Source organism: Quercus robur, chromosome 1 (genome assembly GCF_932294415.1).
Source record: "Quercus robur chromosome 1, dhQueRobu3.1, whole genome shotgun sequence".
Taxonomy (NCBI): domain Eukaryota; kingdom Viridiplantae; phylum Streptophyta; class Magnoliopsida; order Fagales; family Fagaceae; genus Quercus; species Quercus robur.
In genome coordinates this window covers 21,954,066-21,970,137 of record NC_065534.1, presented here as the reverse complement: position 1 = coordinate 21,970,137, position 16,072 = coordinate 21,954,066, and the positions used below count along the sequence as shown (strand labels likewise).

At 33.2% G+C, this 16,072-nt stretch overlaps 1 protein-coding gene across 1 annotated transcript; it reads right to left on the bottom strand.

Annotated features, from left to right (window-relative positions):
* Positions 1-3,493: 3,493 nt before the first annotated feature.
* On the bottom strand, positions 3,494-15,231 carry LOC126725525 (ABC transporter G family member 28-like). The gene is made up of 14 exons (XM_050430296.1): positions 14,706-15,231; positions 14,342-14,418; positions 13,297-13,572; positions 11,550-11,613; positions 11,310-11,456; positions 11,069-11,103; positions 10,560-10,633; positions 9,144-10,069; positions 6,827-7,123; positions 5,590-6,081; positions 5,140-5,288; positions 4,454-4,743; positions 4,120-4,253; positions 3,494-4,026 (listed from the first exon to the last, which is right to left on the bottom strand). Exons 1-14 carry the CDS (start codon positions 14,975-14,977, stop codon positions 3,870-3,872), a joined length of 3,390 nt encoding a protein of 1,129 aa, XP_050286253.1. The 5' UTR covers positions 14,978-15,231; the 3' UTR covers positions 3,494-3,869.
* Positions 15,232-16,072: the final 841 nt, after the last annotated feature.

Genomic DNA, 16,072 nt, shown 5'->3' with positions numbered 1-16,072 from the left:
GCATTTCTTATAGAGACTAACTAAAAGACTTACTTGAATAAACTTGAAACTTAAATAATTGAATTGAACAAGAGTAAAGTTAAGAGTTAAATTGAATTTTAGGCAAAGTTAGAAGATATAATTTGTAATTTAACCAAAATAATATTTATTTTATAAATTAAATAATTTGATCTTAATTGAAATACACCTGATGAAGTAAAACACGTGTTATATATTTTTTAAATTAGATGAAAATTAAAACTTTTTAAAGGGAAATTAAAACTATTTGAGATTATAATAGTATGTCCATAAATAGTATGTATTTTGTATATTACTTTGGTTGAAATTATGACCAAATATCCCCCCAAAAAAATGTATGCTTTTTTTTTTTTTTTTTTTTGAGCTGAAACGATAGTAGATTTTATTAATTAAGAAATATAAATACAATGGGGAAGAGAAAGAGAGACATATGACCTCCTTTTTTCTCTTTTGCAATAGTAGCATATGCTAGAGTAGCACGATTACATGTAAAACAAAGAAAGAAAACAAAGAAACAAAGAAAAAATTCAAAAACCAAACTACTGTAAGAAAAGCAAATCTTATCTTGGATACCCAGGAAACCTGAAAAAACTGCCAAACGACATCTTCCTAATATACATGAACATCAAAATGAAGAGTTTTTTTTGTTTTTTTGTTTTTTTTTTTTCCATCTTAGAACTGTGTTCATTCCCGGCATGGCTGCCATGCAACCTCCATCAATCCCATAGTTGGCACAACACCTTGCTCATTCTCCACAATTCTATGTTTCTTTTTTCTCATAACACCCGTAGCCTCCTTAATCAAATTTTCTGCTTGCTTCCTTTTATTCCCAAGTTCCACGTCAACAATTGATCCATTAATAAGAATCCGAGATCTTGTGGTAAGCCTCTTCCAATTCCTCATTGTTTTCGGGCTTCCAATTGTAGACCCGTCCATGGACTCAACTTTTTTTGGGCTATACAAAGATGGACTCACACCTTTATCCTGATTATCGCTCCTTTTGGGCCGGCCCTTACTAGTATTCTTGTTTCCTTGCACGTTACCACAACCAACCTTAAAACCTATCTCTAATCCCTCAAGACCCGGTGGAGATATATGCTCACCTTGTTTCCCCATTAAGTCACGATTGAGGATGACAGTATCCTCATCCATGACTACAACCTCAAACAAATTAGAGGAAATCACGCCATCAGTGGGAGTCACACTTGAATTTGAAAAATCTGAATCAATTTGATGGTGCCATTGTGGTTCATTCCCTTGATTCCCGGCCTCCACATTTATGGGTTTTGATGGTTCAATAACTGGTCCCACCATGATTGTAGAGTCAGGCAGTAACGCACTTGGAGAGGATATTATTGAATCTTTATGAAATAAATTCTATTGCGCAATTGTTGGGCTTTCCGTTCCAATTTCCTGAAACTTCGTCATTTCCTTATCTGTATTCATGCTCCGTTTAGGCCTAGTTGTCATCGGCGCAATATCAGTTTGGACGTTCGGCTCTCCTTGTCGGCATGGGCTTTGCTGGTCAGTTCTTGAAGTCTCTGCTCTGCCCCGAAATCCTGCTTTCATCCATTCCCCGTATGGCCTGTCTTCAGTATCATGTGTATTATGTGGCATAGCGCTATCTTATTTGAGAGTAAGTATTTTGTGAGACATTGGGTGCATGCGCCTGCCTCATACAAGATTTTCACCTTATTTAATGACAAAACTTGGATTCAATATTTGCTCATAGCTATTTTTCAGGGAAATGCGGTGTTGTCTTCTTATGGAAATATTGTGGAGGATATTTGTTGTTTAGGCTCGTCTTTTCTGTTTTCTGATTTCATTCATGTGCATCGTAGTGGTAATATGGTTGTTGATGCTTTAGCTAAAAAAGCTAAGAACATGGTAGGGTGCCAGATTTGGTTAGAGGCCATGCCTGAAGACATTGTCCCTCTTGTTGGTTTTGATGTTCATTAATTTTTGTTCTTCAATATATGCCCAGACTCAATGTCTGGTTTCTCAAAAAAAATATTTGCTCCCCCACTTGTTATAAACGAAGAAAAATAAAACACTAACATTAATTTTTTTTTTTTTTTTTTTTAAGGATCATTTAAATCCCACATGGTTTGAAGGAAAATTTTTTCCTTTTAAACAAAATTTTACTGAATTATCTTAACATACCAAAAAATATGCAACTGAATTGGAAATGTAGTTTAAAAAAAAAAAAAAAAAAAAAAAAAAACTAACATTTATAGTCATTCTTTAGTGCCAAATACTCAGTGGCGGAGCTAGGATTTTAGTTTAGGGGGGGCAAGATTTAAAAGAATAGTGATAGTTACATATTATGTAAATGAAACACAGCTGAAATCGTGTTCATGATTTTCAATTATAATTGCAAAAACGTCAAAACAAACCTTGGCTATAAATGACTTTGGTTACTTAGAACTAACAAAAGTTATAAAACACCTTTGAAAATGATGCAACTTTAAGCACATTTTAAAAACTAGTTAGGATTTCCTCTAGACACTTTAAATTCAAAAGTTTAGAGAGCCAAGGGAGCTAGCGTGAAACTCCCCTGTTTCATGACTTTAAAACAGAGTATTTATCCCAACTTTTGAAACTTTGCAGCAATAGCAACTTGTTGACCCATAAAACCCATGGATTAGCTAGCTGAGATTCCCTCAAAATTATTTATTTTCAATTAAATTAAAACACAAAAAGTTCCGTAAGACTTCTAATAATAATTAGAAAAGAAAGAAAAAAAAAAAACTATCGTGAGTCCATAATTAAGTTATTAGTTTTTTTTTTTTTTTTTTCCTTTCAAATAATATGTAAAACTTATCTTTTCTTATCAAAAAAAATTGTGACACTTATCTCTTGACTCTTAGTTAAAAATATCAAACTAATCTAAAAATCTAGTAAGGGGGGGGGGGAATAAGCATTGGGCTGCTATATTAAAAGAGTTTGGGGGAAGGTCAGGGGGGGCATTTGCCCCCTCTCGACCCCCCTTAGCTCCGCCCCTGCAAATACTCATCAAAAATTGAAATATATCTGCACATAATTTAATCTACATTTTTTTATACAAAACTAATATGATTTTTAAAATCTTGAACTGAATGAAACATTGATGTATTGCTTATATTCTATTCTGTATATTTAATGCACATTTGTTTTTATTGCATGTCAACCCAACACAAACACACTATGTTGAGGAGAGAGATTAGATTAAGAACAAGAAACCGTTCTCAGTGTGGTTTATATGAAAGCAACTAGATTATCACTCTTATGGTTAGGTTCATGTATTTATCGAAACTGGATTCAGTATTGCACTAATGCACAACAGAGTTATGAGCACATGAAATATCTATTTTCATTCTGATAGACAAATTATGTTCAACATAATGAACCGAATGTTTTTATGTTCACCTACTTATTTTCACTAATCCTAATACTTAACAATTATTGAGTGTTCTTGTAATTGGAGAATACAAACTCTGCTTAAGACAATCAAAGGCAAATAGCCAAATAGTCATATAACAACAGCATACAGCACACTAGCAAAACCTTACTAGGAGCAGCTACTTTAAATCAGGTTACATGCAACACTTGTCCAGAACTACAGTCGTGGTACGGATCAGAATGTCCCTGAAATAATTACTGTCTAATGGTTTCTGAGAGGACCTGACCCCATAGTGAATCTTCTGTCATTTTCTAGCAGTCTGCAAGGTCTATGGGAGTTACTACTAAGGCAATAGTTTTGGTATAGTATTCTGCCATTTATGTACACATAGAATGGGTGAAAAAGATGCATTACTGTGGCCATTGGCACAAAGTTATCTGATGCTTATTCCACAGGACGTCATTGCTTCTTACTTCTTTTGGAAGGTTACCATAAAAAAGAATGCAATAGCACGAAATAGTATTCCAGTAAGGATGAGGAAGGCCAAACAACGATACCAATGATTGAGATCATAGCCACTTGTCATAAGTGAACCACAGCGTGTTATTAGCCACACTCCAGAATATCTGAAACCATAACAAAATCAAAAGGCAAAACATTATCAACTTATGACATCTAGAAGAGATCACTACATACTGAGAAGGATTGTTAGGCCAAACCTTTTTGCATTTGCTATTACAAATGCTTCCAAAGCCCACTTTGGGTAGCATAAGTCAGCAATAGCATCCACAACTTTGCTATCATTATTATTGGTTGCTATGAGAGTCAAAACAACTGGAAGAAGCACTGACCACTGCATAACACAAAAAAAAGTGGCTTTTGTCTTAAAATAAGAGGATATACACTTCCAATAAGAGCATTTATTTATATAATACCTACATTATACATATATGTGTGTGTGTACGTATGTATACACATGCACACAAACATACATACAAATTTTGCAGGTTAGGAAGCAAATTGTTTACCCATGTGAAAAATATAAATGCTCACCAATTGTGCTGGACCGGGTTCAAGAAAGATGGCGAATGAGTAAGCTATACCAGTCACACAGTAAACCAGACAAACCAAAATAATGTAGTTGTCCAGGACAGATGATCTAGGATTGTTGAAGAAATAGAACATAGAGAGATAAACCAGAGGCTTGACGAGTGTATTGAAATGGTCAATTGTATCTTTTGATAGAAAGTAAGCTAAGCTACTAATGCCAGAAGCACTCTCTCTCCAGTAATGCAACTTATCCAATGCAAACGATCTCAAAGCCGAAATCTTGCAAAGAAGAGCTGAAAAAAAGTTGATCAAGATTTGGATGGGTTAGAAATAAAATATGTTATTGAGATCACTTCATCCAGACCAAAAGAAGAAGAAGATGATGCTGAGACTCCAATAGGGAAACCCATATAAAAATTTCGAATGAAAACATCTTCAAGATTCTGATACTTTTTCCCTTTAAAATAAAAATAAAATTGGTCTTTTTGATAATCAAATGGATTGTGCTTGATTCTTTTTTTTTTTTTTCAGGGCATTTTATGCTTTGATGAAAATTTGGCATAAAAAGCAATAGACTCATGATTGCAGCGAAATGATTCATGAGTCATCCCAAATGATGTGTCCTCAGCTTTGAGGGAGCTATTTAGAAGAAGAATTGCATGGTCAATAATTTGAAAGATTTAACTTACAAACTGCTATGACTGTGTACGTATAACCAAGCGATCCAAAAGTTTCGTCGCTCACTTTAGCAAGTGTACCTAAGCAGATTCCAGCCAGTAATAAAATTAAGAAATCCACAGCCAATGTCCTTGCTTCTCGTAGCCGCTGTTTACCAACCCTGCCAAAAGTGCGCATCATCTAACATTAACTTTGAATTAGTAGACAAAACACAATATTGATGGAACTGAGAAGCCCAAGAAACTAATTTCTTTTTCTCCAGAGAAACGTAAACTCAATACTCCCACATTAAAAAAAATTCCACCCTACAAACGCAAGTCCCAAGTTTTTAACACTAGTTGAAAGACAGAAAAAGAAGTACAGAATAGAGCAAAAGTCTAGATAGTTAATCACTGAAGATAAATGGGATGATTATGTGTATCTAAGGGCCAAAAACACAAAAGAAGACATTTGGGATTTACCTCCCAAGAAAGTGTCTGTATTGCTGGAATACACTAGGGGTTTTCCTGTCAGATAGGTCATTGGACTTTAAGAAATTATGCTGTATATTGTCCTTCTTTAACTCAACACTAAATTTCACATCCTGCCAAAATTCTCCAGCAAAAGACCGTGAATCAGATTCAGCATTAGAAATGTTCGGTCCAGGACTAGAATATTCACCATTTGCTGCTGCCATTCCATCAACAATCTGTAGCATATCCATGGGAACTGGGTATCCATTATGAAGCATCCATCTAACGGGAAGTTCTTTGTAAGTTACCCCGGTGCTTGAGCTTAGTTTTACTATGCCCTCCAGAATGTCAATGAAGTAGTCTGGAGGGTTAACACGCTCAGGGACAGTAATCCCAAGACTGGCAAAGTACTCTTCCAATTTTTTTACTGGTCCATGATACACCGTAAGACCGCCTTTAGCTAGAAGTATCAAATCATCAAACATCCTGAACAAGGAGTAACTGAAGCACACAAAAGATAAAACATTACATTCAGGTATGTGCTAATTGCTTTCCAGTATATAACTGCTTTAAATAATGTTCTTTCTTTCTATATCTGCCAATTCAAATCATGTGAAACAAATAGAATTGAGTATTTAAAGTAGTTGAAATTATATATATATATATATATATATATATATATATATTTTTATAAAGGCAGTAGAAATAGCAAAAGGCAAAGCAGTGCTATATCTGTCTATTGAACTCAACTGAAACAAATAGAATCAAGGATTTAGAGTAGTTGAAATTATATTAAAACAAAAACAAAAGGGAGCAGCAATAGCAAAACGAGAAGCTGTGAGACAAAAGGATAATTCAAAGACATATAATATAAAAAAGTGAAGAAAAATTACAGTTTCTCTAATGGGCCTCATGTCCTCTAACCTGTAATTTTCTCTAAACAATGAATAAACAACTTGCAAGAAGAAATTAATTTTACATTTAAGTTATTACAAGAGTTTTGAGTATAGAAAAGATAGGGATACCTTTTTTTTTGGCATAAAAGAATGACCCTGGTCTATAATACAATATTGTTGTTAACCCCTCAATTTCCTTAGAACAAAATGAAAGAAGATGCAGCAAACTAAACTCTAAGTCATCTCAATAGACCCTTATCCCAACTCAGTAAAACACATGAGAAAGAATGAGAGAAGTACAGTTCTAAAATTGTATATAGTGCTCTTGTAATCCTCAAGAGTAAAGGTACCTTGGCTGGTGAATGACCATGCAAATATTTACTCCTTCAAGAGCCTCACGTCTGAGTGCTCTAAGTAGTAACTGAGAAGACGAACTGTCTAAACCAGATGTGGGTTCATCTAAAATCAAAAGTGAAGGTTCCATGACCATTTCCAGCCCAACATTTACTCGTTTCCTTTGACCACCAGAGATTCCTCGCTTCTCCACTGTACCAACAAGAGAATCTCGCACATTTTGCAGCCCCAAGGACTCAATGACTCTTTCAACAACTAGAACCTTTTCTGCTTTGGGCAGATCAGCTGAGAGTCTATGATAACCAGAGATACATTAAGAGGTAGGAAAAAAAAACCACTGTCAGTGCCAACACATTTTTCTGAGCTTGTGTTTGTGCTTTTATGATCCAAGCGAGTAAATAAAATATGAAATATCAGCATTTTTCTTGGTGAAATTACATACATATGATCCAGCCATAATGGTGATATTTCAAAGAAAAATAACTCATATTGGTGATTTCTATTATATGTTACATGATCAAGCTCTGAAATCATGATTGAATTTCATATAAAGGGAAGGTTGAAGCCATTGTCTATAGCAGATTGAAGATTAAAAAAAAGAGCACAGTCAAAAAGATTTCACAGTTATGAAGGATACAAACTATGCAGATATGAAGGGAAAGAACAGGGGAACAGAAACAATATAAGTGAAATGGCTGGATTTCAAAATGACGAAAATCCTTACCAAAGAAAAATGATCCATATTACAAAAACAAAGTTCAAAAAGTTCACTGATTATGTCAACCAAGATTTACCGAATAACTCACTTAAATATTTTACAGTTTTATTTACTAATTCAAAATACATAATTTTTTTTTTTGAAAAGCATTCAAAATACATATTGACAATAAGAAAATGATTAAATGCACAGGTTGGCTTGTTAATCAGAAATCAATATATATATATATATATATATATTATATAAAAGCAGATACATCATATTAGAGGGTATGAGGTTGTGCCATATGGCGCATTTTTTTAAGTTCTCTTTATTTAGTTTTTTACTTCAACAAAATTTGTATTTATATTAAAATATTAGTTCATTGAATTAGCCAATAAATAAATTCATATATTAATTATCTATTGTTGTGCATTAATTATTTATATTAAATGAATTTACATGATTATTTTTATAAACTCTATAGAGAAAATAATTTTTAGTTGGAATAATAATAATAAATTTAGAATATTCTTACTAATGTTTAGTTGTTTTCACAACAATTGTCACAAAAGTCATAAAAAAATTAAATTTTTCTGAATTCACTAAAATTAATCTTAATCCTTTAAATTTCCTCACTCCTTTGTGTGTATGGAACTAACACTATTGTATTATGAAATTACTAATATAATAAATATGTTTATTTTGTTATATTGATTATTTTAAGTATAATGAAATTTTAATATCATTTTTCTAAGATTTATATGAGAAACAATTGGTTTTTTTATGTAAGAAAAATTGATCTGAAATATGGCATTTTTACTCAAATTTAGTTGTTTTTGCAACAGTTGAAACCACGTTCAACAAAAAGGAGGGAAATTTTTAGTAACACACAATCAAAAATGTAAAAAAAATAATTGAAGGATATATGCATTTTTTTAGTAGGCATATGAAACATGCCTATCTATATTAGCCACCATATCATGCAATTTTCAATTTGTAAAAAACACACACACACACATACGTATATATAATATGATCAAATCACTATACTACTCTCAGTGTATTTCTATTTTGTCTATATATAAAATAACTAAAAATTATAATTTTTTACAATGAAATTTATTGAAATATCTTTTTTATACATCAATAGTTAGGATGGGGATGTGAATCATGAATGTTTCTATTGGAAATTAAGGTGCCAATTAGTTAAATTACAAGATTTTTGGTACAACTTATTAAAATATTGAAGAAAACTAATAATAAATTGCACCGCATATCATGTGGAAACTCAACTAGATAATATAACAAGACAAGTTGTTCTTCCAGATCCTCAAAATTAGACTTAGCCTTCCACTTTTCAATAAGTTTTGTTTTTCAAGATTTTTTAAAATAAGAAAATAGATTTCATTGGTCAATAAAAGACAAAATTTTGTTCCCGCTATAAATGTCTGATTCTGAGGCAAAATAAGATAACCAACAACAAAGAAACCAATAACTGCTTAATCCGAACAAAAGCATGGTGGTCAGAATGCATTATCACAGTAAGATCATATTTGTAGTATCACATTTACTCAATAAAAGCAAATACTCTATAGGAACTAAATGTGTTGTACCTGCATCTTGCACTAAACCACAGATTCTCTTCCACTGTCAAGTTTCCATGCACAATATCATCTTGTGGCACAAAACCAATGATTTTCTTGTATGAGTAGATTGATTCAACCTTTCCATTTATGAGAATCATACCACTCATGGTGCACCCAGTTGCTTTTCCAGCCAAAGCTGAAAGAAATGTTGTTTTCCCAGCTCCAGAAGGGCCCATGACAGCTGAAACTCGGCCAGGTAATATTTTCCCAGTCACACACCTCAAGAGATGTTTGTTTTTACCTTTCAAAGTGAGGGTTAAATCTTTGAAAGCTACCTCAATTGTAGGCCTCTTCCTAATTTCAATATCACTAGCCATTGAAATAACTCCAGAGAAGGTCAAATTCTTATGTTGCTCTTGTAAAGCCTTTTCCTTTTCAATTTGACCATATGCATACCTGAACATTTGGCTCTGAGTATGCAACTGCTTACCCTTCGGTGCATGCTTTTTGATATTTTTATCTCCTATCTCCAGATTGAAGCCTTCATTGCTATCAGGGTCGTTTTCAATAGAATTTATTATCTTTGTGAGGTCGCTTTTGTCCTTTTTCTTTCCTTTTGATGCTACATGTATTTCCTGTGATGCACCAGGAGAATTCAATGGCACAGGTGGCCAGGCAGCATCTGATCCAAGTTTAGCCTGACCCCCACCTTTTAGCTGCTCTGAATGCCGTAAAGATTTTCTGCGAGAAAATGTACGGGAAAATTGTGTTTGCAATCCAATAGCATGCTTCTTAGCAATATCTTTTGCAGATTTCCATTTTTCACGTGCTTGTGCTGTTTCTCTTACACTTTGAACTGCCTTTTCCCTTGATTTCGCAAGTCTTCTTTCTCGAGTTGCAAGAACTTGGTCAGAGCAGTTATATATAAGGAGAAGAAGGATACTTAATCCAGCCTATATTCACAAGTGAAGGGCAGGTCAGTTCTGATGATAGTCCCTTCAATATTATATAAAAAGCACGCTGGCCAGAAATTAAAGAAAATAATTTTTTTAATCATGAAATGTAAGATTAAGAAAAATATAAATATTGAATATTTATAACTTAAGGCATCAAAATTTATTTTTATGGACATTGCCACTTAACATCCTTCCCAAGTGAAAGGACTGCTAAAACACAAGTACTCCATTTCGGCAGGACATAATTGGATTGGAGCAATAACCCAAAATTGAACATTGGATAAGAAAATGAACACTTATATGCATCTTCTTGTGCACATGCTTTTATTTCTTTTATCAAGGATTCTTGTATGGCAATGAGTGCAGTGTGCGCACAAACAACCTATGTTAGCATCCAACGGAGGATAAAAAACTTGAAAAAAAAAAAAAAAAACTATTTAAAAAGCATGAAAAAAATAACAGTAATAATAAAGTAGAGCTCACTTACAAAAAACATGACACCATATGCACTTATATTCTGATTTTCTGATTTTGCCTCACAAGTTGTGAACTTCAAACATTCTGCAAGTGCATAAAAAGGGGTTATATTTATATTTTGTTTTAATTATGATTAAAACTCGAAACAAAAACTCATTATAAATAGATATATGATGGCAAAGGTTGATTCAGCATAGAGATCTGAACATAGATATCAAACATAAATATCCTGCCAAGTTAATCTAGATGTTAAATGTTTGATGAGCTATCATTTTTTATCGGCCGTTGACTCATTGGATAGGAAACTTCTACAATAGCACTAACGCCTAGATGCTCATACTGACAGCAGCACCCGTGTTGCCTTTCTTTTAAGGTTTGTATGAGTCATAATAATTGTTTTGGAAGCGTAATTCACATCTAAGACCTTGTCACTTAGCTTTCCTCCGATTTTAGATATCCAAATTCTGTTTTGAGTACACGATAAAATAGGACTTCCATTGATTTAAGGAAGGAACTTACTTTGTTCAGATGTTGAACCTGCCCTGCAATAATGTCTGCAATAAAATGTAAATATAATAGCCTTAGTAATTAAGAAGTAAGCAACAGGTAACCATTGGACATTATCAAAAGAAGGGGGAAATAGAACAAAAGAGAACAAAGAACCAAGTCATTGACAGCAAAAGTAACATGCAACCATTCAATAACATTTCAACTCACAAATCTGAGGACAAACAAGAAGTTCTGGGATAATTATCAATACCCTTTACGGCAAGGAAGTTTTTGGACAGTAGATGGACAGTATGATCCTGCTGGACAGAATACCTCACCACTACTCAAGATATCAGCCCAATTATCTGCTCCACCACAAGTATGATTTGGCTTCCCAGGAGACAACTGATATCGGTATCTGCAGAATATTTCTGCTAATAAATATTAATGTGCGCTAAAGCAGAAAATAAAAAAATAAAAACAAACAAACAAAGTTAAAGTATGAACTTACGGTTCACAAACACCAGTAGATTTATTGAGTTTTGCAGCTGGGCAGTAAGCACCCAATGGGCAAGCTTCAATAAAAATATGAAGTGGAAATAAAGAAATGAAGTTAGTGACATTCAACTGCATCAAGAACATAGAATACTGAATCTTACATTCCACTAGATTATGCATGATTTGGAATCCACAAACAAGTGCAGTGATGCATCCTATTGTCAGCTCCTTTTGCTAATTATATTCTTAGATGTTTCATGGCCTCTCTCCTTTGTGTTAGCCTAAGGAAGAGTAAGATCATTGGAACCGAAATTGGATAGATGACCAAAAGCTTTTGCAGTCAGCATCCAAAATATTGAGATCATCAAGCTTTGCAAGAACAAGATTAACTAAGAAGATAACAGATGTTTCTTGAGGTTGAACTTGAGGAAAATTCACATTTGACTTTTCTCGCTTAAAGATAAACTTGCAATTCCCCATCTTTTCTGCCAACAAAATTTTCTTCCTTCCCAACTATTTTGTCAGGATATAGAAAGGGATACCAGATTTCTCCACTTTTAAGGACATAAATGCAGTTCTGAAGGTTGATGATACTTGAAATATATATTGAAGGTCAAATTTACTCCAAAGATTGTGGTGAGTCTGAAAAATAAGTAGAGCAAAACAACGTATGGAGGAAGCAGATCAAGTGAGGAAAAGACTAGAGTTTGATTAGAACTTGAAATTCTAAGACTAAAGAATTTAATTAATGAAGTATGCCAGCTAGATAGCTGAATTCCCCCAAGGCTTTAGGAGCATTCACTATAAACATCAAGGATTAGGAAGCGTTGAGTTTCCTAGTATGTCTTTCTGTGAATAATAAAATGAAGATTAAATCTGCACATACCCACTATTAAATCTAAAATCTAGATGTCGGTGTCAAGTTGAACAATCCAAAGGCTATTTAATTGACTTCTTTAACACAAGAGCGCGCGCGCACACACACACATATATAATATGACAGTTATTTGAGAGTACTCACATGAAGCATTAAGAATCGGGACCTAAAAAACCACACAAAAACTGTAACAGAAAGTGCACTGTTTAAATTTTAATTCATAGTAGTAATAAGAAGCTTACAATGTTTGGAAAGTTCTCATTTATTTATTAGTGTTCATGATCAGTTACTCATCTTACCAACAAAGGAAGAATATAAAAATTGTAAAAGAACAATGGCACAACTTGTGCTTCATGTGTGCCACCCCTCTAGCTTATTGCTTAGTGGGTCATAATTCATATAGATTCTTGTAGAACGATTTATAATGACAAGAACACCATTATACTCAGCAAGTGTAGCACTCACCTTTATATGAGATGACTAAGATAATGCAAATATCAGGGAGATATTTATAGACTTTACAAATTTAGACATTTCTATCAGAAATTTCTTTGCAAATAACATAGTGACATTATATAAAAATTGTCTTTTTAATTAAAGTTGCACTCCAATCTGAGATTAGTAATAAAGCACAAATTTAAAAAGGGCATGGAGAATATAAAATAAATGCTGTGTGAAATAACTGAGATTATACAAGTATTAAGAATCTGCATTTGGTCACAACACTGGCTTAAAGTAGTGAAAAAGGGTATAAATGGATTGTTAATTAATTCTTTAAATTGTATTTAAAAAACAAAAAAGGAAAATAAGAATATCATGATTGCAAATGCAAAATGCTACATTGTTAATGACATGATCATTTGATGGATTTTCATATACTTACGTATCATGCAAGTAAGACCATTAGGACAGAAAAATCCCTCACAACAAGCCGAACAATTAGTAGTCCTAGCAGGCATGTCCTTCCCATTTTTGAGGTCAACTTTCTTAGAACCAGCACTACAAGCCCATCCAGGCTCACACCCAGAAACCCATGAGGTTAAATTACAGTTCCTGTTAGGTTTCAAGTAATTGGTTTTCTTTGTTGATGTAGTTGTTAAGAAACTGCTAAAGTAGAACTTTACTTCTGCTGCTGTGCACAATCGCTTTGTTAGATCTCCTATTGATACACCAAAAATATCATCAGATGTGTAAAAAAATGTATCATAATGAGAATTGCAGTATTTGAGAATTAAATGAAAAAGAAAAGAAAAGAAAAGGTTTGTCACAGCATAACAGAATGAAAATTATGTTTTTTAAACCATATTAGTGCTATATCAAGCTTAATGTTATCTGTATGTCTAAGAATATAAAAAGTACACAAAGTCCGCATAAACTAGTCTTATATTTATCAGTTATTAAATTAAATACTTCTATTTCTTCTTTTAATCTCAAGACCACATCCTTCAAAGACACAATTTAACAAATAAGAAACATTATCATTTGCTACACAAGGTAGAATCTTGAGTAATATGTTGTGCATATGTGAGTCTTGTTTACTTGTTGCAACTCTTCACGGGCTGAATTTATTTTCTTGTTGCCATAACCAAAGCTCACCCCACCCTACCAATTTTTTTTTTACAATTATGAAATTATAATGCAGAATTTATCACCTGAAAATTTAAATCTATTTCATTTTTCAGAAGTTACAAGAATTTCTCCACAAGTTCTCAAGGGTAATTACCAAATTCTCTTTCTTACCAAATTAAATATGTGAAATAACTTATATATAATACAACAACAACAAAGTCTTGGTCCCCACAATTTTTGGGGTTGGTCACATCAAATGTATTAGAAAACCAAAATTAGCAAGCAAGACTGCATGGTACTTGCTGGATTTTGCAAGTTTATTGGATTTAATCATATATCTTTAGGGAAGGGTATATTACCTCTAGTCTTTCTAGCACAAGCGGAAACGAAATTCGAGTTTTTGGAGAAATTGAAAGCTCCATTCCAATCAGAATCCCTGCCAAACAAACCAAATAATTGATAAAATTATTAATTATCCTGAAAACTTAAAGTATTAGGAAACCGTGAAACTAATCATTTAATCTAAGATAGATATATCTTTTTCTTTTTCTTTTTCTTTACGTGATAATTGTTCTTTATTATCATACAAAGAAACCAATTGACTTTTGGACCCCAGATATGTTATTTGACGATAAAAGACTTTACCCGAACAAAAAAAAAAAAAACAACAACGTAAGAATATAATAATAACAACAAAGAGACAGAAACGTGGTGGTTACTTACACGTCGGTAATGCAGAAACCATAGTCTCTGGAGATGTCGTCTTTGAAGATGGAGGTGTAATTAGAAACGCTGTTGTAGACGAGCTCCGACAATATCTCCTGGGCGGCGGGACTGTCGTAGTTGGTGGTGCCGTCGCCGTAGTCGTCGGTGCCGTCATCGGCAGCACAGTCCACGCGCATTGAGAAAGTCAAGACAATGAGGATAACCACGAGGAAGAAGACCCGAACAGAGAGATAGCAGTGATACGCGTTAGCTTTCTTCTCTCCGCTCATTGTTACAAGAAAAGAACAACAACGATCAACAATGCAGGCAATGGGAAGAGATCGATCGAAAGAGGAAGGATGAGAAGGAGAGTTGAGAGATTGGGATTTGGAAAAAAGTTGGGTTTTTTTTTTTTTCGGAGGAAGAAATGGCGGGGAGGAAGAGTTGGCGAAGTATGGGGGACAGAGAAAAAAAAGCAGAGAGAGAAAGAGAGGAGCTCAGTGGACTGTGGACCGTTGGATCAATAGTGTTGTTGGAAATATGCGGTGGGAGAGTATTGAAGTTTGAAAGACCGTTCAGTGGCAACGGTCAAGATTTGGAGATATTTCTGTTCTTTTGGATGGTACATTGAGAAGTGAGCTTTCCAAAAAATTTTGTCCAAATTTCGGATTTGTTGTCTGAAATTTCAAATAAAAATAAGCCGCTTACGAGCCCTTAAAGTATTTTATTTTATAAAAATTTTAATATAATTTTTGTGAGAAATAAAAAAAAACTATCAAAATATTAATTTTTTTTCTTTTTCAATAATTTTTTTAAATGAATTATTAATAATACCTTCGTTAACATTTCCTTAAAAATAAGATTGTAATAATTTTGGTTCTTGTATTTTGTTTTTTTTTTTTCTTGGCTTACATGGTTAATGTATGCTAATGTGGTCTATTTTTTAGGGACAAAATCAAACAAAGCATATATTTAAGATACCAAAATTGAACATTTACACACCAAAAAAAATTATATATATCACAATTGAATCAACACTAAATTTAAGAGTCAACCCTATATTTAGAGTACTAAAATTGAACTTATCCTATAGAGGAAATGATGAAATTGGACATTTTCTATCATTTAGAAGACCAAATCTAAACTCTTTAAAATTTTGAAGAACTAAAAACAAACTTACACAAAATTTGAAGGACCAAAAATATAATTTACCAACAAGAGAGAGATAAAGAGAGAGAGAGAAACAAAATTACAATGCAATTTTTTAGGTCAAATTTGCTTAGCTACGCATATCGATGTGTGATTGGTTTCTAGGCATTCTTTTTTGTAATTGTTTCTAGGCATTCTTATCATTTCCATTAAATGACACTTAATAAGTTTCTATT